This window comes from Nomia melanderi, chromosome 2 (genome assembly GCF_051020985.1).
Source record: "Nomia melanderi isolate GNS246 chromosome 2, iyNomMela1, whole genome shotgun sequence".
Lineage (NCBI taxonomy): Eukaryota > Metazoa > Arthropoda > Insecta > Hymenoptera > Halictidae > Nomia > Nomia melanderi.
Window position 1 is genome coordinate 14,505,479 of NC_135000.1, and position 27,406 is coordinate 14,532,884.

At 31.9% G+C, this 27,406-nt stretch overlaps 2 protein-coding genes across 28 annotated transcripts in view; one reads left to right on the forward strand and one right to left on the reverse strand.

The window, feature by feature from the left end:
• Positions 1-24,291, forward strand: part of Patronin (calmodulin-regulated spectrin-associated protein patronin) — a 139,504-nt gene extending 115,213 nt beyond the window's left edge. For 7 of the 27 annotated variants that reach the window (XM_031988053.2, XM_031988059.2, XM_031988058.2 and 4 more), the window contains 21 exons: positions 1,082-1,192; positions 4,575-4,656; positions 6,284-6,503; positions 8,133-8,637; positions 9,229-9,395; positions 11,241-11,417; positions 12,609-12,742; positions 12,831-12,984; positions 13,072-13,270; positions 13,426-13,658; positions 14,599-14,773; positions 14,898-15,178; positions 15,279-15,566; positions 15,631-15,867; positions 15,938-16,115; positions 16,675-16,794; positions 17,567-17,662; positions 18,094-18,192; positions 20,204-20,437; positions 20,865-21,147; positions 21,234-24,291. In XM_031988053.2, the coding sequence (XP_031843913.1) occupies positions 1,082-1,192; positions 4,575-4,656; positions 6,284-6,503; positions 8,133-8,637; positions 9,229-9,395; positions 11,241-11,417; positions 12,609-12,742; positions 12,831-12,984; positions 13,072-13,270; positions 13,426-13,658; positions 14,599-14,773; positions 14,898-15,178; positions 15,279-15,566; positions 15,631-15,867; positions 15,938-16,115; positions 16,675-16,794; positions 17,567-17,662; positions 18,094-18,192; positions 20,204-20,437; positions 20,865-21,147; positions 21,234-21,378 (4,118 nt within the window). In that variant the 3' untranslated portion in view covers positions 21,379-24,291. The remainder of the gene's footprint in view (positions 1-1,081; positions 1,193-4,574; positions 4,657-6,283; positions 6,504-8,132; positions 8,638-9,228; positions 9,396-11,240; positions 11,418-12,608; positions 12,743-12,830; positions 12,985-13,071; positions 13,271-13,425; positions 13,659-14,598; positions 14,774-14,897; positions 15,179-15,278; positions 15,567-15,630; positions 15,868-15,937; positions 16,116-16,674; positions 16,795-17,566; positions 17,663-18,093; positions 18,193-20,203; positions 20,438-20,864; positions 21,148-21,233) is intronic. The other 20 variants (XM_031988055.2, XM_031988054.2, XM_031988072.2 and 17 more) reach the window with 20 other exon arrangements.
• Positions 24,292-24,311: 20 nt separating this feature from the next.
• Positions 24,312-27,406, reverse strand: part of wb (wing blister) — a 199,751-nt gene continuing 196,656 nt past the window's right edge. Inside the window, exon 42 of the mRNA XM_076365013.1 lies at positions 24,312-26,942. Within this exon, the coding sequence (XP_076221128.1) occupies positions 26,800-26,942 (143 nt within the window). The 3' untranslated portion in view covers positions 24,312-26,799. The remainder of the gene's footprint in view (positions 26,943-27,406) is intronic.

Consider the following 27,406-nt stretch of genomic DNA (forward strand, 5'->3'; position numbering starts at 1 on the left):
GACATACAAATCTTTCGAATATTTTTAATGGGATGTGCAATTTATTGGATTCGTGTTGTTTAGAAATGGAAGAGGGACAAGCAAAGTATTTGTTGCTTATAAGTGATCTGTTTATATTTTGTATGTGTGTTTGTATGTGAGAAATTGGGCATTGGTTTGCTTTTAAGTAAGAATTCTCCTGTATGTAAAATCCATGTTTCGCATTTTGATACATTAAAATATAAACATCTAATATTATGTTCTGTTTGACCGAAAAACTGATTTTACAATATTGTGAAAGTAGGAGAGGAAAATATCAGGAAGTTTAGTGAATGTGTGTTATTCAGTCACGTCTAGAATGCACAATCAAAAATGTCCAATAATTGCAAAAATAATATATAAAAATTAATAATTTGTATTATCTACTAATTTTTAACTATTTCCACCAAAAACGAAGGATAACCTATTATTAAGTCCTAATTTCCGACCTCAAGATACCCAGATCATTCATTTCTTCATCAAAATAGTATTTCTCCACCACGAAGCATCTTGATATTTTCCTCAAACAGCGAGGAAAATATGAAAAAAGATTGGGTTGCGTCCGATATCTTGCACACCGCCATATCGTCAGCGTGCATACGCGAATCGAACAATAGAATGGGGGATTGCCCGCAGCCGGAACGGTATCACGCTTTTTATCAGTGTCAGTACACACACTCGTTCCCAGTCTCGAGATCCAGGTCCTTAGCAGCGACTAATAAAACGCATCCATTACTTTTTTTACTTAAGTCGAACTTTGTAACAGATCTAGACCCTTTAAGAACGGAGAACAAATGTGAAAATGGAAAAGAACAAACAAACAAACAAATAAACAGAAATAACAGCAACGATCCTCCACGTATATATATGTATATATATACACACATAACTTTATATATATATATATCTATACAATGTATATCACTTGTAATGTAAACTATAATATTTCCATATATTTCTATGGCGTAACCTTCTTGATGCTTGACAACAACGCTATCCTCGCCTTCTTCTTTCGTCAACTTCCGGTTGCCAATGAACGAATACGGTGCGGTGACGGGTGCAGCCTGCCCGCGCAATAGTCATGGTGTAGCTCATAAAAGAAGTCTGCCACAGTCTATAGCTCCGATACCTGATCTGAGAAGCAACCTCTCCGTATCCGCGCCAGGCTTCACAGGTACCCACACGTTACCAAACAACCAAATCATGAAAAAAGAAAAAAGAAAGAAATATAGGTGGTCTTCTCGATTTAATCCGCGTGGATTTCGCAGACTGAGATGTGTCGATTTGCCATGAGAAATAAAAGAGAATACTTCCAAAAAAGAAAAGATAAATATAAGGAATAGAGGAAATAGAACGTTCAGGTTCTATTCAGGTCCCAGAGATCGAGAACCTCGCAAAATTTGTCGTTCGTTTCTTGATGTTACCTTTTTTTTGTCTGATTTCTCTTTTAATTACTTCTCTTTCGTTCTTCCTTCTCGGATAACTGCATTTTAAATGCGACGCATTTTCATTTACCTTTCTGCGTTGTGGAAAGTTGATTGTTGTGTATACATACATGAATGAGAGGGATCTCTTTTATATAGTATTAACCCTTTGCACTTGATAATTCTTTTTTATTGTAAGCAGTCATTGTTTCTTGATGAAATGTGGGTAATATTATTTGCAAATTATAATGTAAAGAAGATTATGGAAGAACACTAAAATTAAGTAGGAAATTAATTATTAGAAAATTATTAAAATTAAATTATAATTATGAAAATTATTAAAATGATTAAGAATTATTTTATTTCAGTGTTTCGTATGTTGATGGGTTATTCAAAATTTAATAATGAATTTTTAATTTTGTAATTTTGTTCTGTTGAATCAAATGACAATTGAGAATTGCTTTTCGAGTGCAAAGGCTTAACAAGCAGATTCAAGGATATCAAATATATGTGGAGTAAAGGTAGAATAAAAGTAGTGTGTAAAGTTTACATAAAGAGTGTGTACATATTTGAAATTAGAGAAATGAGAAGGAAATGAGTTTATATGTGTAGTTGCATAATTGCATTAATCAAAGTTAATGTAAATCGTTTGAAAATAATATTTATGGTTTTTGTTGTTTTCAACGTGAAATCTGATCATGACTATAACCAGGGATTTAATGTTCATGGCTTTGTGGCATATCGATCAATTTTGAACATTAATCGTGGAAAATCGGAATTGTTACATTTGGGTTTTCGTTTAGACCGGAATTTTTGTAATATTCATGCCGATTGTAAATTTACATTTATCGCAACACTGTGAAAGATTAATTGAAAATGTGTTTTCAATGGAAACGTTAATTCTGAATATACTCATTAAATTTATGATTTGTGCAATATTAGAAACATCATGATTTATGAATTATTATTATACGATATGATATTGCGTTGACCTATTTTAATTCTGTATTTTTTGCGCGAAATTCAATTTTAAAACTCGCATACGTATATACGATAGAACTTCTATTTTCATATAAATTTCGTAACTGAATACACGTTTCAGGTTTTCCATCTACTCCAAAGTATTTGTTTATATTTATGAACGTGCAATCCACGTAAAATCCATTACAAATGTTCAAGGTTCTCTTTAATATCTGCAAAAAATTGTTTTGAGAAATATTTGAATTTGGAATTAATGAAATCGTTAAAATCAAAATAAAGTTACGGATTAAAAGAAGGTAATTTATTTTATAACACAAACATTCCTTTATTTTGTGGTACAACTCTTTACAGTTCAATTTTGTTTAATGTCTAACGATATTTTAATATTTCGTTACTTAGTTTAATATTGCTCCGACAGAAAATATATAAAATTATATTTTTAGAATCGAAATTATATAATATTTATAAGTATAAAAACTTCCCTATATTAAAAAATATATCTATTTTAATACAATAATTTTTTAATCTTCTATTTAATAATATTAATATCACTTTATTAAATAGTATTATATTTTTGTATTCGAAAATACTTCTGTTATTGCATAATTATTACTATCATAAAATATTAACACATGAAAAATGATAATTATTCTTCGAATAACAATACCTACTTTTCAATTAAAACAAAAAGCAGGAATAATATACAAGCAAACAAACTAATTACCGACAAACAATTTTTTGTAAGATACTTCCATGGAACACTCTTCAATTAATAGTTCCATCTATGTATTCACTGTATAATCTGTCCTTCCGTATAATAACTTCAATATCTTCAAACCAATGAAATCAAAATAATCGTTATAATTAAATACGATTTAAATACGAAAGAAAGAAACGTATTTCGAGAGCTATATGAAATGCGTTTTGCATTTAAAACGTGGCCAGTTCCTTTAGATTAGCCGTAATAGAAACCGCAATAACTATTAGGCACACCGCTTCTTATTAACAATATAATTTGCATAGTACTTTGTGCCACGGAATATAGTCAGCGGTCGATGTGAAATAGGACTGCATGCAATTTCGCGCATTTCTTGGCGACAGGTTCCTAATTTTGGCTGTTCGGTTGCTTGCGTTGTCGTTGGCTTCCGGTTTCCTTTCGTTTTATTTTTTTCCATTTTGCATGTTGTATACTCTCGTCTTGTATCGTTCAGCGACGCAGCGTGAAGTCTGGACGACTCATTAATATATCCACTCCATATTGAGTTAGTATACTTTGTTTGCAACGTACATTGTCTACGTTATATGCGTGTTTTGTATTTTGTGTCTGTTTACTAATCCTTTCTGCGTTCTCTTGAGTTCTATGTACATATTCTCGATGGTTTACAGATGTTTTTTCCTTTCTTTTCACACATTACACGACGATTAGAGACGCTAGAAAGTTAGTTCGTAGGATTGATTAACTTGTACCCTATTGGATAAGTGTATATCTTTTGACTGTATGATAACGAAAGCTTTCATTCCTTAGAGACTTTAGTCCAAGAAATTTGCGTGTGACGAAATTTCTATCGAACTGACATGTACTGCTGTGTCGAATAGTGAACTTTGAATTTAATGGTTCATTGTCATTTGTAATAGAAAAAGCAAAAATACTTATCATTAATTTTATAGTATCATTGCATTAAAGTTTATTTTTTCATTGGAACATAATAAAAATTATAGAATGGTTATGTTATGTATGTTCTGTATCGTGTAAGACTTACATCTACAAGGACAATTGTAAGCTTCACAGTCATTAAACACATTAATTCCTTGACGTTACAATTTTTATTTACAGCAGTATACAATATATACACTTTGGATGTTTAAGTGAATTTCAGGTTTTGTAAAGTGATTTAAAGAAGTTCGTAAAGTGTATAGAAACATTTATAAAGTGATTGGATATTGGATACATTCGATAAAAATTTATTTAAAATAATTAATGTTTTATGAAATATGTGAATTTTAATTTACACACGTATGAAAAGTAAATATAGAAATTTCGAACGCAAGTTTCATTCTCTCACATGTCAGAAACGATTGCTGACTTAGATATTGGTGCTCTTTTCTAGATGCGTACGTAAACAATCGATTCAGCATTGAATTATTTTCTAGTTGCGAAAGCAGCATCGTCCTCCTCTGTCAAGAAGTCGCAATCATTGCAACAGACTGCCGAAAATTACTCTCACGATGACAGGTACGTTGTTATATTTCATCATTTAACGTAAGCCTTCCCCTTTCTAACCGATAACACCAGAAAAACAACCCTTGGACCATTTAAATATAACCAAATAATATTTAATTCACTGCAGCAAATGTTCTCATTTCGACCTTGCGTTCAACAGATTTTATATTTTCTTTTACATGCTAACAGCAGTCTTCGTGAAAATTGTTATTTTTCTTATTATGTAGTAAGATAATTATATAGTAATAATACGTACAATCATGTTTTATTGGTTGCGATTATTTTAAGTATTAAAACAGAATTCATCTAGCGATTATTTACTGATTAAAATTGAACTAAACTAAAACTGAATATATATTTTATATTGGTACATATATAGTTATACATAAATATTAAAACGATTAATTGACATACATCTGATACAGATAAACAACATATGCTAGAATGTTTTCACGACTTAACGCTATTATTCTCTTTTCAACTAGGCTATCTCGAATCTTTTATAAATCTGCCAGATGTTGCACAATAAAATCATCTTTTATTTTTTTTATTCCTATTCTTTTCATTTTCATCGCGTGCTTGTTTGATCAAATATGGTCACACTCACCCTTGCCACATCAATTTTTCTGGCCACCCCCTTGAAATGTCGCTTTCTTTCAATTTTCTTTTTTAGGGCCATTTTGACCACCAATACACAAATTAAGCTCGAAAATTACGTTTATGTATTACTATATTAAAATTATAACAACAAATTTTGCAAATTTGGTATACTGGAAATACGAACTACTGTTGCAAGATGTAACAAATAAATATAAAAGACATATAAAAGTACAAGAAAATTCCATTTGCTATAATTGGAGACTGCAATTGAAATTTCATTGTTATGTGTGCACAAATGAATGAATTGATTGAATAGTTTCTCGCAGAGATATATTTTATGACTTCAGTGTATGTAAAATAAAATATCTTATACCGATTACTGGCAAAGTATCTAATTATTATACTGTATACTAAATTCCATGATTTTATATTAAAAAGTTTACGCAAATTTTTAGTTAAGAAGTATAACAGTCCTTGTCGTTTCTCAGAACGTGTCTAATTTTCAATGAATATATCAAATAATCTCTCCAAAACATACAAACCTCGTTCCTTACTTCAATTATACAAAACTTCTATTAGTAATGTACAAGTTAAAGACTTCATTATTAAAATGTAAATTTTATTATACTCATGTACTCGTTTTATTGCACATCGTGTATTCGATGCATTCCAAGTGCATAAATGTGCAGTTTATCCAGTGTCGAAATAATTTTATTGAAATTAAATTTGAAATTAAATCAACAATTTTCAAACTGTAAAGTGCAGTGTACTGTAAAAGAATGTGCGAAAAGTTTAATAGAAATGTAATTCACGTTTTCTTTCATTTTGTGTATTAATACATTTTTTACCATTTGAAACGTGTCTGCATTATTTCATGAAATAAAGGAGAGGTAGGCGCCAAGATTAGATTTTTTTAAAAGGGACGTAGTAACATAAAGTTTGGAAACCACCGTCTTATATCATGGCCGTTTTAGAAGCTGTAAATGTTTGTCCCGACATAATCGTTTCTCCGTATCTCTAATTCTTCTTTGTTTTATAGACGGACGGGGAGCGAGGAGAGTTTCGTGGTTCATCGTGGTAAAGGCATTCCTACGTTAAGCTCCGTAGCAGATGAGAAGTCGGTAGCTAGAGCAGATGCCGCTGGTCGGCCGAGCAATTGGGAAGAACAGAGGAGAAGTTCTTATGCTGGCCGACGATCTAGGCGTAACAGCGTTTCGGATGACTCTCAGCTGACTATAGAAAACTTCGGTGGTTCTCAGGTGACTTTATGATTTGTTTGCTGAGTAATCATTATATAGGAGAAAGCTCTTGATACGACAACGATAGTTGACTATACACGATAATTGAAGTCGTGAATTCGAAAACAGCACAATTTCACTTTTTAACGTTATCTGTATGAATTATTGATTTAACTGTTCTTCGTTTATTCAGATTTATTTAACCCCTTGTCCTATGATTTATTTCTTAAGTATGATCGATATAACTACTGTGTCATTTATGATTTATTAAGAAAAAGGACAAAATTATAAGCATATTTTACGTCTGTGTTTACTCAAAGGAAAATAATTGATAACATAAAAATAATATTTAATTTGAATTCAAAATAATCGAGTAATATTTATGCTTGTTGAATTTTGTTTGAGAATAGGTAATTAAAATCTTTACTACGAGTATGACACATTACTGTAAGGTAAGGAATTAATAATGTTAAAATTGTATACATAATGAAGATGTATGTGTAGCCAATATTTTCAGAAAGAATCAGTAAAGTAGATAATGAAAGAATGAACGAAGGTGAAAAGAAAGATCGTCTTTTTCGAAATGTTGATTGGTTGACTAGTGCTGTTTTGGAATTCATGGCTTCAATTGTTACACTCGTCCCTCCATTTACGTGGCACTTCTTTTACACTAGTTTCTTATTTGCGCGGTCAATTATAACACTACGCGAACTATTTAATCGATCCAAATATAGTGATATAGAATAAAATTTACCGTTGTTTCCAGAAATGTCATTATTATTAGTTTTTGTTAAGCTATGTGAAATAAGTATGTATTTTTAAAACTTATACCAGGAATTCTTTCCAATATTTTGTGTTCTTTTGTACCGACAGACTCTATTTACGATTTTCAATCGTGTAAAGCGAATCTACGTGGAACGAATACTTCGTGTAAATGGAGGGACGGATGTATCAACTATAAATACAAGAGTTGCCAAGGGGAAGAGTATGTTAACAACAGAAATTTTGAGCCAAAAAAGCTTGTAGTATATGCTTCAGTTATTTTAGGAAATAAATGATCGAATCAAACGTAGGAGAAAAAATAATAGACTGATGGTCTATTGGACTTGAATTCAATTACTGTCTTTCACTACATAAACAGATCTGTACGATTAAATTTGCTATATCTTGTTCGGATGCAACAGATCCAAAGAAATCTAATTTATCTTCTACCGTATATGAGGGTTACATAAATGAACAACATGTTGCATTCGACTATAACAAAATTTTCTATATGTGTTACATAATATTTTTAATGCTATATATTATTATCTCTATTCATGTAACATACAAAAGAACGTAAAGTAGAACATAGCAAAGTAATGTAAACATGGTTACCAGTTTCGTTGTTTGTATTAGGTATCCGAAAAGTTCGTGCGGTTTTTTAAATCAAACTTTAAACGCAGAGAACAGTTTTGTGAAATAATTAAATTTTATTTGGTACCAACGACATAGATATAACTTGTTGTTAATAACAAATTTCATTCACTAAACTAGTGAAATACTGATTGAATTGAACCTCAATTCATTGCTAACAAGAAAATTGCACGAACTTTTTGATACCTAATATATGAAAGAAAGAATACTATATAGCCATTTACCTTTTTGCAGGATAATTTACACAACTTCGGTAGAAATCCAGATAAAGAGGTTGGAGTTCATATTGGCAAACGGAGTACGACCGAGCCGACATTGCCTGCAAGATCGAGCGTTCAGGACGTGTATGGTAGTGGTGTGCAGCACATACTCGCGGACAACGGCTATGGAAATGATGAGCCTCCGAGATTGAGAAGGCAGACCTCGAACTCGAGCTTGGACAACGTGGCGCTGAAGCAAATTCTACATTCCAGTGATAACGATAATTCGGAGGGGGACACGTCGAAATTAGCTAGCTTCGCGAACTTGAACAGGCAAAGCTCAGAGAAAGGGATCAATTTAACTTACACCGAATCAGAGGATGCCACGACGAAATCGAATCTTACGATCAAGAAACACGGCCAGACAAACGGCAATGGTAACGGCGAGAAAAAAACAACGTTTGCCACGTTACCGAATACGACTACATGGCAGCAACAAAGCAACCAGCAGTCCCAACAGGCGGAACAACATTCTGTTGGTAAGTATACATTATTTTGAGGAAATAGTTTTATGTCTCGTGTCACAACATAGATTTTCCTTCGTGGTAACATTCTGAAATTTAGAGAATATTTTTAAATATACAAAGAATTGATATATTTATAGATTATTTAGTACAACAGTAATATATTGCGTCGTATAAAGAGTTAATTCTTAAATGCTAATTCTTCTATTGCACTTAAAAATTCTTAACTATAATTATATATTTAATATATAATTACGAATAATATATAATATAACGAATAAATTAGAAACTTTATTAAAAAATTAAATTAGAAATTTTATCAGATTTGGCATATTTTTATATATTATAAATACATAAAACTAGTAGTACGCTATTAACTTAATAAGAACATACTTATTACTAAATAATGTTCAAATAAACCATGTAATGAAAATTAATCAATATCTTTATATAAATGTATCAGTTGTACCCGATATGTTTCTTGATAATAAAATCTTTAGTACCTTCTATTCGTTGACCTGAGACATGAAACATCCTTTAAATCGCATTACATGTGTTACAATAACTGTCTGAAACTGACGAATCGAATAAAATTCATACGAGCAGATGAAAACGGTGGTAACACGATTATGGCCTCACAACTGAATAATATTAGATTGAAACTCGAAGAGAAACGTCGGCACATAGAGAACGAGAAGAGGAGAATGGAGGTTGTTATGTCGAAACAACGTCAGAAAGTGGGGAAAGCTGCGTTTTTGCAAGCTGTTACGAAGGTAAAGCGTGTGATTCTGATAAAGTTCATGATCTTGAAACTCGTATTTCCCATTTCGAACGTCATACTTTACTTCCAGCCAGATCACATTCATGGCCATTTTAATGATTTGTTTCTTTTTTTATTCTAAAATGTCACATTACTGAAATGCAAGAATATTTTCAATCAATATCTTATCATCTTATTGCTCTTATAATCGCACCAAGTAAAAATATATAAGAATCATTATGATGAAACAGAACATTGAATACAGCCATGAGTTACTTGAATTATAGACAGGGCTGTTTTAGTACAGAGCATAATTGTATTGTACGTCGGACACTAAAGAGTTTCTTTTTCTTCTGTAATACAATCCGTTTAGATGTACAAGCTGCACCATAGTTGTCCTATATTTGCGTACATGTTTTCTTTAATTTCTTTGATATCTGGCTGTGTTACTATATTTGATCATTTTAAAGTAGATTGTAAGCGAGCTTGCAGTAATAATTTTTTTTATTGCAGGTTAAAACGGCATATTTTTTCCAATATTTATATTTTTTTAACATCTATGTATTATTAGTTTATTGAGTAAAAAATTTGTGTGTAGTTGCAAGTGCGACGTAATATTGATGCCTATCACATGGTGAAAGCAGATAATCTTGATTGCCAGCTATCTTATTGTAATACGTTTTTCTTTCTCATCTTTCAGCTGTACTTGGTGGTAAGTGCATGCTGAAAAAATAATCTTTCATAATTACCAAATTGTAAAGTTATATGTAGATCCTACCACCTGTACAATACAATAGACAATGAAAAGAATATTCTTATGTGAACAGACGAAAGAGTAGGGTATTTCTGAAATTTTATACAGGAGGAAGTATTCGAGCTACTTTTCTGAAATTTTGAAGATGCGTTTAGCTTTTTTAACGTATATGGAATTTCAAAACAAATATGGAAGATGTAAAAATTAATTTTTTTCAAACATTTAAGAAGTACAAAAACTCGATGCTTTGAATGGTTTACATAAGAATACTCTTTAAACTTTTTGTATGCTATTTCCGTTTCTGTGCTTTATGTTTGTTTCATAGAAGAGAAATGCCCGAGGTGTCTTTCTCAAATCTTAATGCATTTTTGTAAGATAACAGCATATAGGTTTTTGTTAGTATTTTTTAAAGTAGAGGACACCTTGAGTAGAATATGAATGTATTGCAGAATGTATCAAATTTCAGGGATGAAATGAACAAAGAAATAATTCAAGCAAGATCAAATGGAACATGAGTTAATATGACGTTTTCTTCATTACTTGACTGTATTCAAATGCATCTCTGAACTTGTAATAATATTTTTGTATACATTCTGCATATGAAGAAAGAAATAACATAGGTAATCTGGTGATGGAATGCATGCTTGATATTACTAGCAACTTTTAGCAGGGAAAGTTACATTCAGCCGTATTTTGATTTATTACTCATATATTGGAAATCAGAAATAATTTCTTTAAGCTTACAATAAGAATAAAGAGAACCATAACAAGTGTAGTAATCTTTAGTAGGTTGTCCTTTACATTAAAGGATATAGAAAGCAATGAAGAAGTATTGTAATCCTCTTGCAAAATGTTTTGAAATGATTTAACGCATAGAAATGTACATTTTCACTTTACTCAAGAACATTATGTAATAGCAAATTAATGTCAATGGCAATGAAATGTTTGCAAGTTGAATTGGCTTTGGCATTTAGTGCTTGAATGTAACGTTTAACTTGGCTGTGGAGACACCCGACCATGGTGTGGTGGTTGGAGACACATATTGGACTCAGCATATGCGGACTCCAAGTACTTAACAAGGCACGGTGCTTGGGCTGGTTGCAGGGTAAGGTTAAGTCTCCCTCTTCATCAACGTCTGGGGGGGACAGTCCGGCCGAAATCGGTCCCCCCACTCCTGTAACCTCCGGATCTTCGGGGGAGACCCCGACAAGTGTTTCCGAGACGACCCCTGTACCCCAACAACCCTTTCAAGAAAAACCACAGAGACCCTTCTCGCTCAAGGTACGATATCATATAACAGCGTTCCTGTAGATGAACATTTTGAAAGAAATACTTGCTGACTCGCTGATTTCTTTAGCGATTTACATACATGCTTATGTATGGCTTTCAAACATTTGTTACTTTTTTTCATATACTCCTGCTATACCACCAAGCGTGATTGAAGAACGCAGTGACAGGATATGAATACTTACCTTTATTATTTAATATATGAGATATTTCAAAGGCAATGATAATATGCTCTAATACGCTACAAGTAAAATAGAATATACGCTTTACATAATTTTTTCCTTAGTGGACAATCTTAATTGAGTTTATAACAAGGAATGATTATTCCGCTTCTTGTTGCTTACATTTAGGTATAGAGGAAAACGAAACAGTCCCAGTGCATTCTGTGGTCTATAAAAACTTTACCAACTCTACTCCCATGTTAATACAATTTGTAAAAATTCACCCTCGGAATGCATGGTACAGTACCAAACACTCTTTGGACAGAATTAGAGATGTGTTCGAAATTTTATTTATCCTTTGCGGTGGCGGTTTTTTACACTTGTATTCTAATCATACTCTGGCACGATATATTAACAGTAGATCCAATTTCGTGTTGATATTCACATGTTTAATAGTATTGAAGATTGAAGTGAATTGTCTAATATCTACCTGAGTTATATTGCAACCATTTATCTGTGTTCACTGGAATTTTTTCTATAATTTTTATTGAAAATCATTGGAAAATGTAAAATTAATATTTAAAATTATTTTCATAAACTTTAGATGTATAATTATTTGCAAATATTGAGTTATTATATTATTCATCATGAAATCCAAAATTAGAAAAATTACTTGACTGATAATTTCGTTCTATTGTTTTTCACACAGATGAAATTTCATTCTTTTACTAACACATAATTGTATATCTACAGGAAAATTTTTCCACGTGTAATTATATAATAAATTTTCAAATCGATTTTATAATGTAATAATGTAATTATTATATAATATTATTAATACAAAACATACAACAACAAATATAGTAAATAGTAGTAGATAATATAATAAATGACAGGTAATAACAATTAAACACAATAAATCATACAGTTAAACTAGCCTGTAGATATGCAACATTGATAGCATTAATGACAGCTTTATCTACATTTTGTAAATAATTTTCAATACTTACCCTGATGACTACAGGAGATTAGTGAGGATGTGCGGGATGTAGAACATAAATGGTTGGAGCATGATGGTAATGCACCATTTATTGAAACAAGACGTACTCCAGACATTGAAAATATGGATCTTGAGCAGTATCATCAGTCTATATCACAGTCAGTATTTATTTTTGCTTCTTAAGACATATATAGTATCTATTTTTTAACATTTTTTCTTACTAAACATATTTCTGTGTTTTCACAGATTGAATAATAGTCTTAGTGAAATACAAGGAGACATACAGCGTTTAGCCAATCAGCAGAATCAGATACAACAGCAACATTTAATGTCACAGCATCAACAACAGATGCAGCAACAATTACAACAATTGCAAAGTCTGAGTCAGCATCATATGCAAGTATGTATATTATTATTTATTATAATATATAATTAAGAATTGATTTTATAATTTTGATAGATACATTTTCTTCCTTGTACTGTTTAGAGTTTTGGAATGTCAGCCATGAACACTTTAAGCTCCAAATTACAAGAGCCTCAACAGTCACAATTTTATTTACATGATCAACCACAGTTGCAAAGACGAATGTGGGGTCAACCACCTCCTACTCAAAGTTTAGCAAATGAAATAGCTGCCGTAGGTTATCAACAGTCAATGGATCCACGATATGGGTCTCAATCAACAGGTGTGTAAATATATATATCTAAGCCTGCAAGTCGGCTGCTTATACTAAACATTAATCAGACTTTCGCATACGCTAGTTATTAACTCCTATATATATTTGAATAATAATTTCCAAAATGAATAAACTTGCTTTATCTTTTATTACATAATTTTTAGGTTATCAGCAAGATATGCGTTTATATCAAGATACGCGAAATTGGGGAACACATTCTCACCAACAAAAAGGATTTGTTTTACATGATACTCCTCCAGAACCGAGGTATCTTAATGGTGGGGATCATAGTCTTTGTAATAATCAAATGAGTCATCCTGGTTCTACATATCCAACGTCTTCATCTATCTTTAATCAAACACCACCGTCTTCTGCTAGTCCTCAACATCGAAATGCTGTAAGTTGTACATTCTATGCAAAATCTATTCACGTGTGAAATTTCACAGGGTATATATAAGTAAAACTGAGATGATAGGAGTATAGTAAATAAATTATAAATGACTTTTTGTGCTACTAATTATGTAACTTACAATGTTGCAATGTAATTTGATAACATATTAACAATGGTAAAGCAGTGTAAGAATTTTAATCTTTAAAGTTCGTGTTAGATAGCATTATCCCGTATAATAGTCATGAAAATGAACTAAAATTAATGTTTAAAAAAGGCATGTATATTTATTATTATATAAATAAATATTATATAAATAATGATAACGGTAAGCTGTAGACATTTTTTAATCATTATTTTATTATAATTTTGAACAGATGCTCTAAAATATTACATTATAATTCATTGCAAACATAATAATATTAAAAGAAAATAGAAACAAAAATTATCATTGTATAATCAATTTTAGTTGAAATTTACTTATATCAACTAAAAGTGTCACTGTATTGAAATTATTCTATACTTAGCTTTTTAGTCACATTGATGCTAAATGAATTACTACATATATACCCATACACAAGTAACCAACAGTCATGGAACCAGTTAGTGATGTAATGGACATTTATAGGCACTCTTAAGACTCAGTATGGCAGACAGTTTTGTGTTGAAACTGCATCTGACCGTTTATACCTTTTGAAATACTGTTTGAATTTCTTTTTCTTGCTTAAAAATATTACCAATATGTATTTATATTGTTTATCTACTAATACAAGATTGTATAGTTACTCTCATGAGGTTTGTTTATACATAACTTGTCAGTGAGTGTGTATTAATTATACTATTTGCATATTTTTTTCACAGTTATTGAAATATAGTGTCCTATTATTAATAGAAGAATCATGTATGATTTATTTTTCAAATGAAAACAAAATTTTCATTTTTAATATAGGTTCATCGAATAAGCCAGTTAATGAGTGAAAGTCCAGAACCAAAAAGGCCGACTGTACATCATATACCAATTAAGTGTGAAAGCCCTACAGAGAAGAGACAGGTTACTGCATTGCATGCACCTGTTCCAGCTCCACCAGTTGATGACATGAAACCACAAAATATATCGTTTATTGGTAAATAAGTTATATTTTGCACGTTTAAAAACATTATGTGCTTCTGTAAACATCACTATTTTTTGTCATCTTTATCGTTTTCATTTTCTGTTTTTTGTTCTTCATTCACCCATGTATTTTAAAGGAAATGATGATGAACTTTCACAAGGCATAAGAGGTTTGCACATCACGTCTGGCAGCCGTACATATAGAATTCCATCACCAACTAGACCTTCAATATCACGTAATTCATTTCAACCTCATCCATCATTAAGAGAGGCCACACCATCTCCATCAGGTACTCCAGAGGTCACGCCTCTCGATCCAACGGATGCTGGTGAAAAAGGTTTTTACATATGTTTCGATAATGACGCACCGAAGAAACCAAAACCAACTCTTAGAGTAAAGAGAACGTCTCCCAAGAAGGTAAATATAAACCACTTTTCATGCTACGTTTCAATATTAAACTTCCAGTGTCTAAGTTTCGTTTAATTATTATAATTACAAATCATATAATATTTTTTAGGAACGAACAGCATCATCATATGTTGAAAACGAAGATTTTACCGTACGACCCGAATCTCCGGCTACCATTTCAGATAGACAAAAACTATTAGAGACTCAACGAGAGTTAGATCGAGAAAAACAGCGTCACATAGACGAAAGGGACTTCCAACGACATGAAATTAGAGATAAAGAGCTGCAAAGAGAAGTGGAAAGAGAAAAGCAAAGGGAAAGACGCGAGACCAGCGCAGAAAATCGACAATCAGGCGTTGGTTTAGTAATTGGAAATCAACTTGCGAATCCGGATCCAGTAAGTTTATGCAAAGAATACAATAAATGTAACTCTATTGGATATCTTCAACTTAATTTTTTAGAATTCTCTGGATGAAATGGAACGTAAGAAAGAACGTATAATGCTTCTATCGCTGCAAAGAAGACAGCAGCAAGAAGAAATGAAAGAAAGGAAGGAAGCTGAGGCACAAGCGCGTAGAGAACAAGAAAAATTAAAAGCAGAAGAAAGAGCTCGTAAAAAGGAAGAAGAAAGACAGCGAAGAGCAGCTATTTTAGAACAACATAAAGTAAAGAAGGCAATAGAAGAGGCAGAAAGAGAAGTATGTGATTAGGTTAAGCTTATCATAAATATTGCTTTGAACCAAATAATCTAATAAACTTACTTATTAGGGCAAAGTTATCGATAAGGAGCTTCTCAATGCAATAAAACCAACAAAACTACGTAATAAGACTGCTACAACTCGACCAAGACCTAAGACTATTCATGTGGATGCTGGTGCGGAATTGGATTCTGGAGCTCTTACGCCTAGTCGTGGCAAAAAGGGTTCTTCTTCGAATCTCAGTACAGGTATGTCTGTGAATATAACATGACTTTGTAGTGTAACATCTATTCGTTGCAATGATTAGTGTTTCTTGGAGATTAATCTCAATCTAACAGAAAATTAAATAGGATTCTTGTAGCTCATCCATTTCGAAATAATTAATATTTTTGTGTGACACATTCTGCTATGTTGGAACAGCTATCTCCAAGACAACAAATATCACTTTGCTATTTATAATAACTGTACTCCTTTTGTTATAATCTTCTAATAGAGTTTCTCAATGTTGTAATGTAATTGCATTTACTCTTTGCATGGCGAAGATTCAACTCGGACAATTTTTGTTTTTAGTATTGCCGTTTTTTTCCATATTGAGTTTTGTTGTAATTGTTTCTATGAGAGATCTCACCCAGTCACAATTCACAAGCTCAAAATTTTCTCAGCTATGCTAGTTTATCCAATTAATGATATAAGGACGTTATAAAGAATCACAATCGATCGCAACATACATTTCTAGATTCATTCAACCAAACTAGAATAGTAAAGAAAATTCGAGCTGATTGTTTTGCACTAACACACTTACTGTAGCGTCGCTGACCTCCCCGACGATGAGACGAGACTACTACCGAGGCTCGCAGGACAGTCTCACTGCTGCTCATTTCGATGAACGACGTTCCGGCCCTTTTTATCGGGGCGGCAGTCTCAGGGGTATGCACAAACACACACTCTCTGACTCGCATTTTTATCTGAAACATCACATATATTATATGACTATGTTTGTTAGCTTTTGCATAATGAGTATGCATATAAAGTGCTAAACAAGCAACAAAATTGGGACTATGTATTGCCTTTCTATGGTTATCAAAACATTGAATGAAGTGTTTGTTTATATAAGGTTGGTTAAGTATAGTGTCAGAAGTTATATTTTTTTCTAAACTTCGTATAAATTTTTATATTAAAAGTATAAACCGACGTGTAAGTGTTTAAAGAATAGGGATCTAAAACGGTTTTACGTAAAAATAAAAAATTATTAAACGAAATAAAAATATAGGTACTCGATTGCTCATACAAGGATTTAAGATAAGTCAGAACAAAATAACAAAACTTCTATAAACTGAAAAAAAAATTGAATATAATTTCTCAGACAACTAAGAACAAGTATAAATTGATACCAAAGGACATCGCTTGATATACGGCAAATTTTAAAGAAAGAATATAATGAATTATTTCACCAAAGAAAGTGCAATATGTTATGCTAAGTATGCAATCGTATCAGCCAGATTGAAATGTATTTGATGTCACTCAAAATTTATCATTTTTAACGTAGAAATGATTACTTATAGCACTTTTCCCTCATACAATACTGCATGCTTCAGTTTGTTTTTAATAACCGTCAATTAGTTGAGTATTGTAGTAATCATAGATATAGTTTCGTCCCGCAGAGGAACTAACAGATTGTAATAGAGGTACCCTATTTTAGTATCTTCCGTAGATTCACCCGACGACGGTAGAGGTTCCTCGCCTTGTCGAAGTATGAATCAGCTTGGCCGACGTGGTTCCTACAAGACGTCCAGAGGTGGGTTGAACTTTATTCATAGAAAGAATGCCATTTTTATCATGTTCCTTAAACGTTTGGCTTGATAAAAGTAGACTCGTTGCAGGATGTATCACTGGTATGGGCAACTACGTATCAATCTTATAATGTTGAATACATTTCATTTAGCATTTGATTATTCTCCAAATACCTGAGTAAGGTTACTTAAGGGTATGACTTTATTTTTTTTAAGTAGCGCCTTTATAGTAGAAATCTTTCAGTTTTGGAACGCAACGTTGTTCTGCACCAACCTGCACCGGCTACCTTGAGTTTTTGATGTTCCTAGCGGACATGGCTCGTAGTTAGACTCTACCCCTGATGCAATGACGTACGATTGAAGCATCCCCTACTATTAAATCTTTGATCGTACATAGCATTTAGAATGTAACACGGTAAACATTGCATTATTGCAGATGTGCAGGAGCCTCAGCAACAGGTTAGAGGCAGGCCTAAATACCCGAGTTACCAAAACTTTAAGGGGAGAAAATCTAATTCCTTGATGAATTTGTGTGGTAAGAAGCACCAGTGACTTGGAATACGTTTATCCCCCTTCTGTCGTGCATCAATTATTACGTGTTCTGTACACCGTTCCAATTTTTTGTAGGCTATAGCATACACGTAGTCGCATGGTGGCAGATTGGAGCACAGGTGGCAGTGATAATTTACACGCATACACAAACAGCACATTATTGATACGTCGTCGAAATTTTGTCTGCTTCAGTAGTAGTTGAAAATTAAACGTTCTATTAAAATTTATTGTTTGATATACATTCTCAACCAAACATATTTAAGAGCAAAATTATTAATATTATTTTTATACAATTTGTCTACGGAATATTAAAGTTAAAAAAATGATATTTCCTTTAGTTAAAATAGATTATTTGATATCACGAATGGGATTGTATGTATCGTTGATCTTTGATTTCCTGTGTTAGTCTTATAAAAGCAGACATATTTTCGATCTTCATTCACAGGATAACTCATTTGCTGCAGTAGATAAGATTCAGTTGATGCTTCTTGGGCTTCTTGTTGTACAGCACTGGTTCTGGGTACCAATATATTTAGTGTTTTTCAGATTATTGTTGGTGGTTCCAGTTTCCATTTAATAACCTTTTCACTCTGACTCACATTTAGGTCCTGTATCATATGGTTATCCTATCACTTACGTTAAATATGTATTTGTTCTGTCACTCCTCTCTGTTTTTATTTCCAGGTATTATGGTAAAATGACACAGTATATTCATTTTAACTTCATTTACGAATTAAATACGCGTATAACATATGTATATTATATTTATTTAATTATATACATATATGCATATCAACTGTAAAATTAGGTGAATCTACTGTGTTTCATTTCTCTGAGGCCGCGAAATTGTCACTAGTTCTTACGTTTTTTTTTACAAGTGAATTTATCCATTGTTCTCATCGCGTTTATAAAATCTTAGTAAACTAGAAAGTAACAAACTGTTAAAGAGTTTCGTCTTCATCGTCGAAATTCCCAATAAATAGTTCCTTAGATTGTTTTAGAAACAAAAAGTTTCCTCTGTTTTAAAATAAAATAGGTGACAGATAGTACTGGAAAGTTTTGGTTTTTATGTTTGTACAACACAGAATGGTCCAATAAGAATTAGAACCATGAAAGTAACAAAGTTTTTCGAATAATAATTGTTTGGTTTTAAAGATGTAACCGCGTATGTAATTCGATTTTATTGTAAATAGAGTAGGAGACAGTTTTTTTTTTAAAGAGCTTGTCATGTTTTTGTGTTTATTTTGTTCTTCAAATTTTAATTGTAAATGAACACATTAGTTTGCGGCAAATTGCATAACCGTATAATATTAGTAAAAACAATATTTTCCGCTTTTTCCATCATAATAAATTTTAATCTTGCCATTTTAATCGCCATTAATGAATAAATGATACGGATTTTGTGAATTTTGTTGAATTTTGTAGATACATTTAGCATAAAATTCTAGACTATAATTTGTCTGCCAATTCAGTGATATTCACAATCGAAGCCACATTTAAAATCATAATATGTATTTTTGCTCACTAAGAAATTCACAGTGGTAAATTGTTAAGAATAAGATTATTATTAAAATAGTTATCATAGATAATTTCAAGCTCTTTAATGCCAAACAATTTTTATTCGATAAATTGTTCTCTTATTCTTACGGTTTCAAACATATTCAAGATGCTAATTTTTATTGAATCACCTTATACTTTATATAAATATTCTGAAGTGATCATTTTATATATTGGACGCAAGCTATGAAGATGGATATTGTTGAAGGTCTTTTGTAAGTCTAACAAGTAACTAATAACTCGGTATTATCAGGAACTAACCGACAGTAATTAATATGAGTTACTTTCTTCGGATTCCTCTTGCTTGGGTGCGTAAACGTTACAAGATCAAATATTGGAAGTCTTGTACTCTCGTCTATTACCGTGAACGGACACGTATTGTCAAACGTTTCTTTTTTCTTTATTTCTATCTTCATATACTGAGCTTGCGTTCGCAGGTTCGAGTAGTGATCAAGACGGTATGATGTGTCGATACACAGATACGGACAGCGGACTGGGCAGGGCAACACCACCGAGGAGGGCACCGAGTCCTGGCATGGGCAGCATGAGGCATCTTCCTTCACCATCAGGGCCTGGCTCTTTACCACCTGGTTTGATGACTAAAAGAAGGGTTTTCGATGACGGTAGCAGTGACATCAGTAGCACGCCAAGTTCGATGATGGACTATAATGGTTAGAAAAGGATTATTTTAAGTATTAACATGAGCATGTATTTACAGTTCTGATAATGTTTGCTATTTTGAGTAGTTAAAATTGGAACCTTTGATTTAAGATTAAAAATTACAATATTGAACGTTAAATAGATACTTCTGTATTTAAAATCATAATAACACTAATTTCTATAAATGAAAATTATTTGTTTGAAATGGAAAGCATTTATTTTGTAATTGTCAGAGAACATGAGTAACTTATCTGTTACTTTTCTAGTGTAGATAACTTGAATATATATATATATATATATTTCTTAATCTAAATAAAAATGATATTATTCTATAAAAATAAAATGAATTGCTTTGAAATGTTTCTCATACATAATTCGAATATTCTACAATCCATTTATTATAACATGCAACATTTATTATTTTTATGCTGTTCATAGGTCCAAGATTGTATAAACAGCCTACGACTAAGTCGAATCGTGGTATTATGTTAAATGCCGTGGAATACTGCGTATTTCCTGGTACGGTGAACAAGGAAGCAAAAAAAAGAGTTTTAGACGAAATTGCGAGATCGGAGAGCAAGCATTTTCTTATTTTATTTCGAGATGCTGGTTGCCAATTCCGGGCTCTCTACTCATACTGCCCTGACAGAGAAGAAGTATCGAAGTTGTACGGTACTGGACCGAAACAAGTTATGGATAAAATGTTCGACAAGTTTTTCAAGTAAGTTTGCAATGTCTTCTAGATTATCATTCTTTACCTACGTAGTTATTAATATATTTTTTAACAATGTATTTATTATTTTTCAGATACAATTCGGGTGGAAAATGTTTTTCCCAAGTTCATACGAAGCATCTGACTGTAACCATAGATGCCTTTACAATACACAATAGTCTTTGGCAAGGGAAGAAAGTGAATTTGCCGAACAAGAAAGACATGCCTCTCGTCATATAGTTTTACACAAGTGTCACACTTAACATTACGCTACTATGCCCTCTGTTGTTCATAGTTACTATTTTAATACAGGCCCATATTAAATTAATGCAAACGTTGCGTTCTTAGTCAATTTTATAAAGACAAATGATTGATGCTGACACGAAGACGCGAAGGTGTAATCTAATTCATGCATGTTTTTACGATTGCACATTACTTTCAAAACGGAGTATTGTTTCCTTTTTGATTTGTTTTTTTTTCTTTTTTTTTTAGTTTTTGTTTTATTAGTTACTGTTAGCATCAATCACTATGTCGTAAGATTATCAATATCTACCATACGAATGGTTTGTTGTCAGTATCTAATACCTTCGCGGACTAACTTTCGACGTGTAACCGCCTTGTAATCGTGTAAGCTACTGTGTTGTATATGAAGGATGTGACTGATATAACGGTATTAATTTTTCTCATGCCTTTTTTTCTTTTTGTTGAGAGAGGCAGGGCTTTCATGAACGTTCATGCAACAAACTTCGTCTTTACATTTGCATAAAAGAATTCGCACAGGTTTTCTCGTTATGCGTACATGGAAAAAACCCTTGATTATTATTATCATAGTACCGTCGTGTTTTACTAAAAATTACTAAACGCAAACAGAGGATCATTAATTTCAGTATATTTGTGGCAGTTTCGATAAAGATGTGAATTTTTAATGTGAATTTCGTCCGTATTTAATTATTATTCATAAAATGCAGAATTCAGTTACTTGTCTTGCATTCAAATTGTTTGTTTCATATTGTAACTTAGATTTTTCTGTTAAATAATTTAAAATTCAAAGTTGTTTTGTCACTATTCTGTGTGTCATTGTAAATTTTTTCCAATATGTCACTGTCAATACTAGAAATGAATTAATGATTCCTCATCATTTATGAGATTTACAACTGTTGACAGTTGTAACTACACGCACAGGGTGTAAATAAAGTATAAGTGGAAATTGTATGGGTAAATAGAACTTCTAAAATCATTCACCAGAAGAGTCAAGATCATTCACCTATTAATACATTAAGATTTTGAGGTTAGCATTTTTTTCGTATTGGAAAAACTTAATTAATAAATTTAAAACTTCATCTATATTTTAAATTGCCATCTTTTTGGGGTATATGTATGAAATTTTATATTGTATATTATGAAAGTTTCATTCATTTTATGTATCCATGAAATTTGCACTTATTGTGTCTTTACGCCCTGCATAGTGTAATTCATTTGTTGAAAAATGTAAAACCCAGCTCATAAACAAAAGTGGATTGTAAATAAATAAGTTGATTTTTGATTCGCGAAGGAGAATACCAAATCAGCCTTAAGATCAATCTGAATGTAATTGATGTTGTGTGAGGATGTTTTTTCTTTACGTGATAATTTATAATGCGCTACATTGATTTGATGTTTTCAAAGCGAATTCTGTGAAGTGTGTATTGGGATAAGATAGATTTTCAAGAATTTAAGAAGAGAGAATGGGACCGTACCAAACAGTACCAAAAATAAATTCGTTGTTCGAGCAAAAGTGATTGATTTTGGTAACTGAATAAAGAGTAGTCAGAGAGTATGAAAATGGTTACGAACTAATGAGATTTTTGATCGAGTTGCTCTATAACCTGCGCGCATCACATACTTATTTTTTATGATATACGAGACCGTCTTAAATCTTGTGTCGTTTTCAAAACGGTGTAAGAGGGAAGCAGAAAATGGCTAGGATATTAAAGGTAACAAATTTTGTTCATATTGCATGTTTCGATTCATTATTTATTTGAAATCTCCCTAGGCCTAAACATATATAATATAATCCAACATCCATGATCTGCCTTCCTCGCGTTTCTAAACATTCTGAAAGCGTGTTAGCCGTTTATTTACAAACATTTTTAAGTCTATCGAAAATTTTAACGAAACGGACTGAAGTCTAAAATCTGAAGTCTAATAAGTTGTATAAGTTGAGTAATCCCGTTCACGAGTTTTGTTGTCAGTGAATCATGATTCATTTATTTTCTTTTCAAACAATCGTACGTTTTAGCATAGTTTTCATTTCCTATAATGGATGCGTCAGTCCAATTTCAAGCGAATGAGATACGCGGTCCGTATTGTACATGATGAATAATTAGCATAATAACGTAACGGAAGAACTATTTATTGTGCCATAAATTTAATGTCCGCCCTTCGTGTGGGACTGGCACTGACCTTCCATCTTGTCGATTCGATCCCTTTTAATAGCATACACAATTCGTTTGTCGTAATACGCTGATAGAGCGAATGGATAGGAATAGATAGAGGTAAATAATACATTTTTTGTACAGAAATATGGAGGGTCTATCAATTAGAGAATTTTAGTTTTGTTCGTTTATTAATTCAGTTCTGTTAGCATATCATAAAATTTATTCATTCACGGGATCGTCCGATGTTTGTATATGCGTTTTTACTTAATGGCTGTATATAGTACATTATATACACACGCATACACACATTGACAACTATTGCGCCAGTTGGTATAGGTGTACATGGACGGAATTTTGGGATGTGATACTAAAGAGGAGAAAGAAAACACGGACAGCAAAAGAACTGAAATAGGTTCAGTTTAACCAAGTAGACCCCCTATATTCTGCAATGGCGTAATACAACACAATCGTATTGATTATTATTAAACAATTACGCAACATATCGAATTTCATGTTCTTCATAATTAATCGCGGAAAATATATTTTTAATTCGCAACGATAAACTTGGTTCACTCGTCCCGATTATTTTAACAGCCTCGTGCACGAGGCAAATTCCAGATACGTGAGACTTGATAGAAGAACAAACGAGATAAAGGGTGAGAAAGAGAGAGAGAGAGAAAGAGAGAGCGCGCGTGAGAGAGAGAAAGAGAGAGAGAGAGAGAGAGAGAGAGAGAGAGAGAGAGAGAGAGAGAGAGAGAGAGAGAGAGAGAGAGAGAGAGAGAGAGAGAGAGTAATAAAAAAATAATTAAAAATCCGTCGATTGTAGTATCCAAAGAAAAAAAAAAGTTCATTATTCTATTCTCGTCTATTGTAAATCTATTGCGTATCGTCGTAAATATCGTGAATAGAGAAAAAAATTATTGCGAGCTTCGATTATTCCTGAAATTGTCCGACTTGACAATATTGAAAGGTGAAGTAAACGCCATAAGATGAATTATAAAATTGTTACCGCGAGCCCTGCGGTATGTCTATGAATGATGACGATGCAAACGAACAAAAGTGAATGAGAATTTATGATAAACGATGTAGTCACTAATCTTAAGAATCGACAAGAAGTATCGGCTTACGGAGAATGGGATTTGAAACTGAAACCTACGAAACAAGTTAAGAAAATGTTGAAGCCAAGGATGTAAACTGTAGCTGGAAAGGTGATTGCTTGTGCTTAATATTTATATTTTTCGAAGCAGAGAATATTATTAGTGAGCTGGCACCGACACGTGATAAATAAATGAAACGAAAATAAAAGAGAGATATCGATGGGATATAAATAATCGCGCTTACTAATAATAAATGATTAACTTTTATGTAATAACTTCTCATTTTTATTGTCCCATGAAAAAAAGAGAAACGGGGAAGATGAACAACTGAAATTTTGTCAAATCATACTTGTTCGATTTACCCATGTCTGTAAATATTATGTTTTTATATATGCATAAATGAAACTACCACTCGATGATATATATTTATTGAGTACATCAACTAAATTTGGGTCATATTTTACTGTTAGCATCTTGCAGCGAATGTCATCAATAAAATTTAATAACCTACTTTGCAATAGACTTTTATTCTTCTGCGAATGGTATATAAATATATATATAAATATATAAATATTAATAATATATGGAATTAAGTATGTCTTCTGCGTATTCATTGGCTGTAATGTTAATGTATATATAACTTTTGGAGTACAGAAGAGGGTAAATTAGGTGACCATACTTTCTCATTGTTATATATTTTATACACAATAGCGAAGACATCATTGTTAATTTTTCTGCGTATGTATAATATAGTACAATTCAACGAATAAGAAAAATATTAGACATAAATATTAAAATATTCTTGTGAAGAACATTTTTCCCTACTCGTAGTATTTAATTCATTAAAAAGGACACTTTACAGGGCGCTAGATGTGACTTACTCGCGTGTACGTTTTGAAAAATCTTAAATATTATATTTTACTATCGCTACAAAAGTACAAAATAATTTCACTTTGTTCGTCCTTTTTTTTTTCTTTTCAATTGCGGTTTTGATCGAGTGCAAATCCATGCGTTTAGCGCGCCCTCGATCGAAATCGCTGTTCACTTACATTAACAGTAATAAATAACTTTAAATACTGATGTACAATTGTTTTGTGACTTACAAGTGTATTATAATTAAACTATATGGCAGTGATCATGCTACTTACATGTATGTCGTAACATTTATTTTACATTCGGTTTACGATATATAATTCGACGTGAATTTGTGCCATAATTTGTCAACGATCTAAACGTCGTTTCTCAAACTGTTTTTTTGTTTTTTTAAATCATTGTTTAGAAGATACCTTCTATTCAAATTACTATAGAAATGAATAATAGCTTTTATTTTTACCACTTATTACATATGCATTTCATAATTAGTATGCAATATTTTTTGTATCGCTGTTTGACTTTTGTAATGTTATAAATTACTTTTTTTGATTCTGCACTTTACCTTTGTACTGTATTATTTAATCGTGAGATTTATTGGCATATCTTTAGAATGCGAAATCTCAAGAATATTTGTTATTGAGTGTCAGTATTATGTATTAAGATACCTATTGGAATGACAATGTGAAGAATAACGAAATGCTTTAACTTCGTGTATTTTGCGTAAGTTTTGAATGTCCATCTATATATGATTGCTGCGCTTGCTATGAAACCTGGCTGATAATAAATGAATGTTAGTTAAATTGCATTAGTAGCAACAGTTAATAGAATACAAGAACAACGAATATATTTATGATTATTAAAATAAATATCTAAGTTATTATTTTTTTATTATTTATACAATTTAAATAGATTTTTGTTAATTTGTTACAAAACAATTATAAAACTCATGTGGTCCAAATGAAATTCATAAGTTTCTAGTAAATGTATGACGTATGCGATCATCATGCAATATTTTGCAGATATGCATCACTATAAGAAAACAAGTTTGAGAAACACAGATGTAAACTTTCTATGTTCGTAAGTTAGCATCTTTTGGCTTGGTTTAGTCTTACATCTTAACAATTACAGTTTTTCCATCATGATATGGCACTTGATCCCAGTGTGCGATTGCATTAAATAGAGTTCACAGTAACATTTTAAGCTTTGTGCGTATTTCGAACAGTCTTTGGAACTAAAGTGAATAACTTGAAGGACTTGGCATGTTGTACTGATCATCATTGTACAGGGCAGGAACTCAAGTGAATATTATGCAGCTCGTCCATGTCTGTCCAATCGCGTCTCTCGCCACCTATCATTACATTTCTTATGCATCCGTTGAAGTGATCCCGTGTTATTAATGTACCTTTTGGAGCAGAAGCTATAACACAATCATAACATGTAATTATAAAATATTTTTTCATTCTTTTCAAAGCAAGCAATTTAGATTTAATTTTTATTGATCTTTTCCTTTTTTTTGGAATATACATAAAATATAATAAGCCTCTAACATGCAATAATAGTGACCCAAGGCAATTCATATTATACTTTTTTCATTTTGGCTATTTTGCGTCGTGAAATCGTACGGCGTTCAACGTGATAATTGTAATGAGACTAATAAGATTTTAGTAATTGTAAGGATGTCACATACACCTAAAAATAGGTTTTTTAGAAGTCTTGTAAACATATTAAGCAACGTTTTCTCATATTTAGTAATTTAATTTAAATTTTAAGCAGATTGATAACATCCTTTGTATAAAAGTTCTCTTTTTTTGTTTTTCAAATGTATATCGATAAAAATATAACAGAATTTTTTCACAGATATAATAATATTACACCATAGAT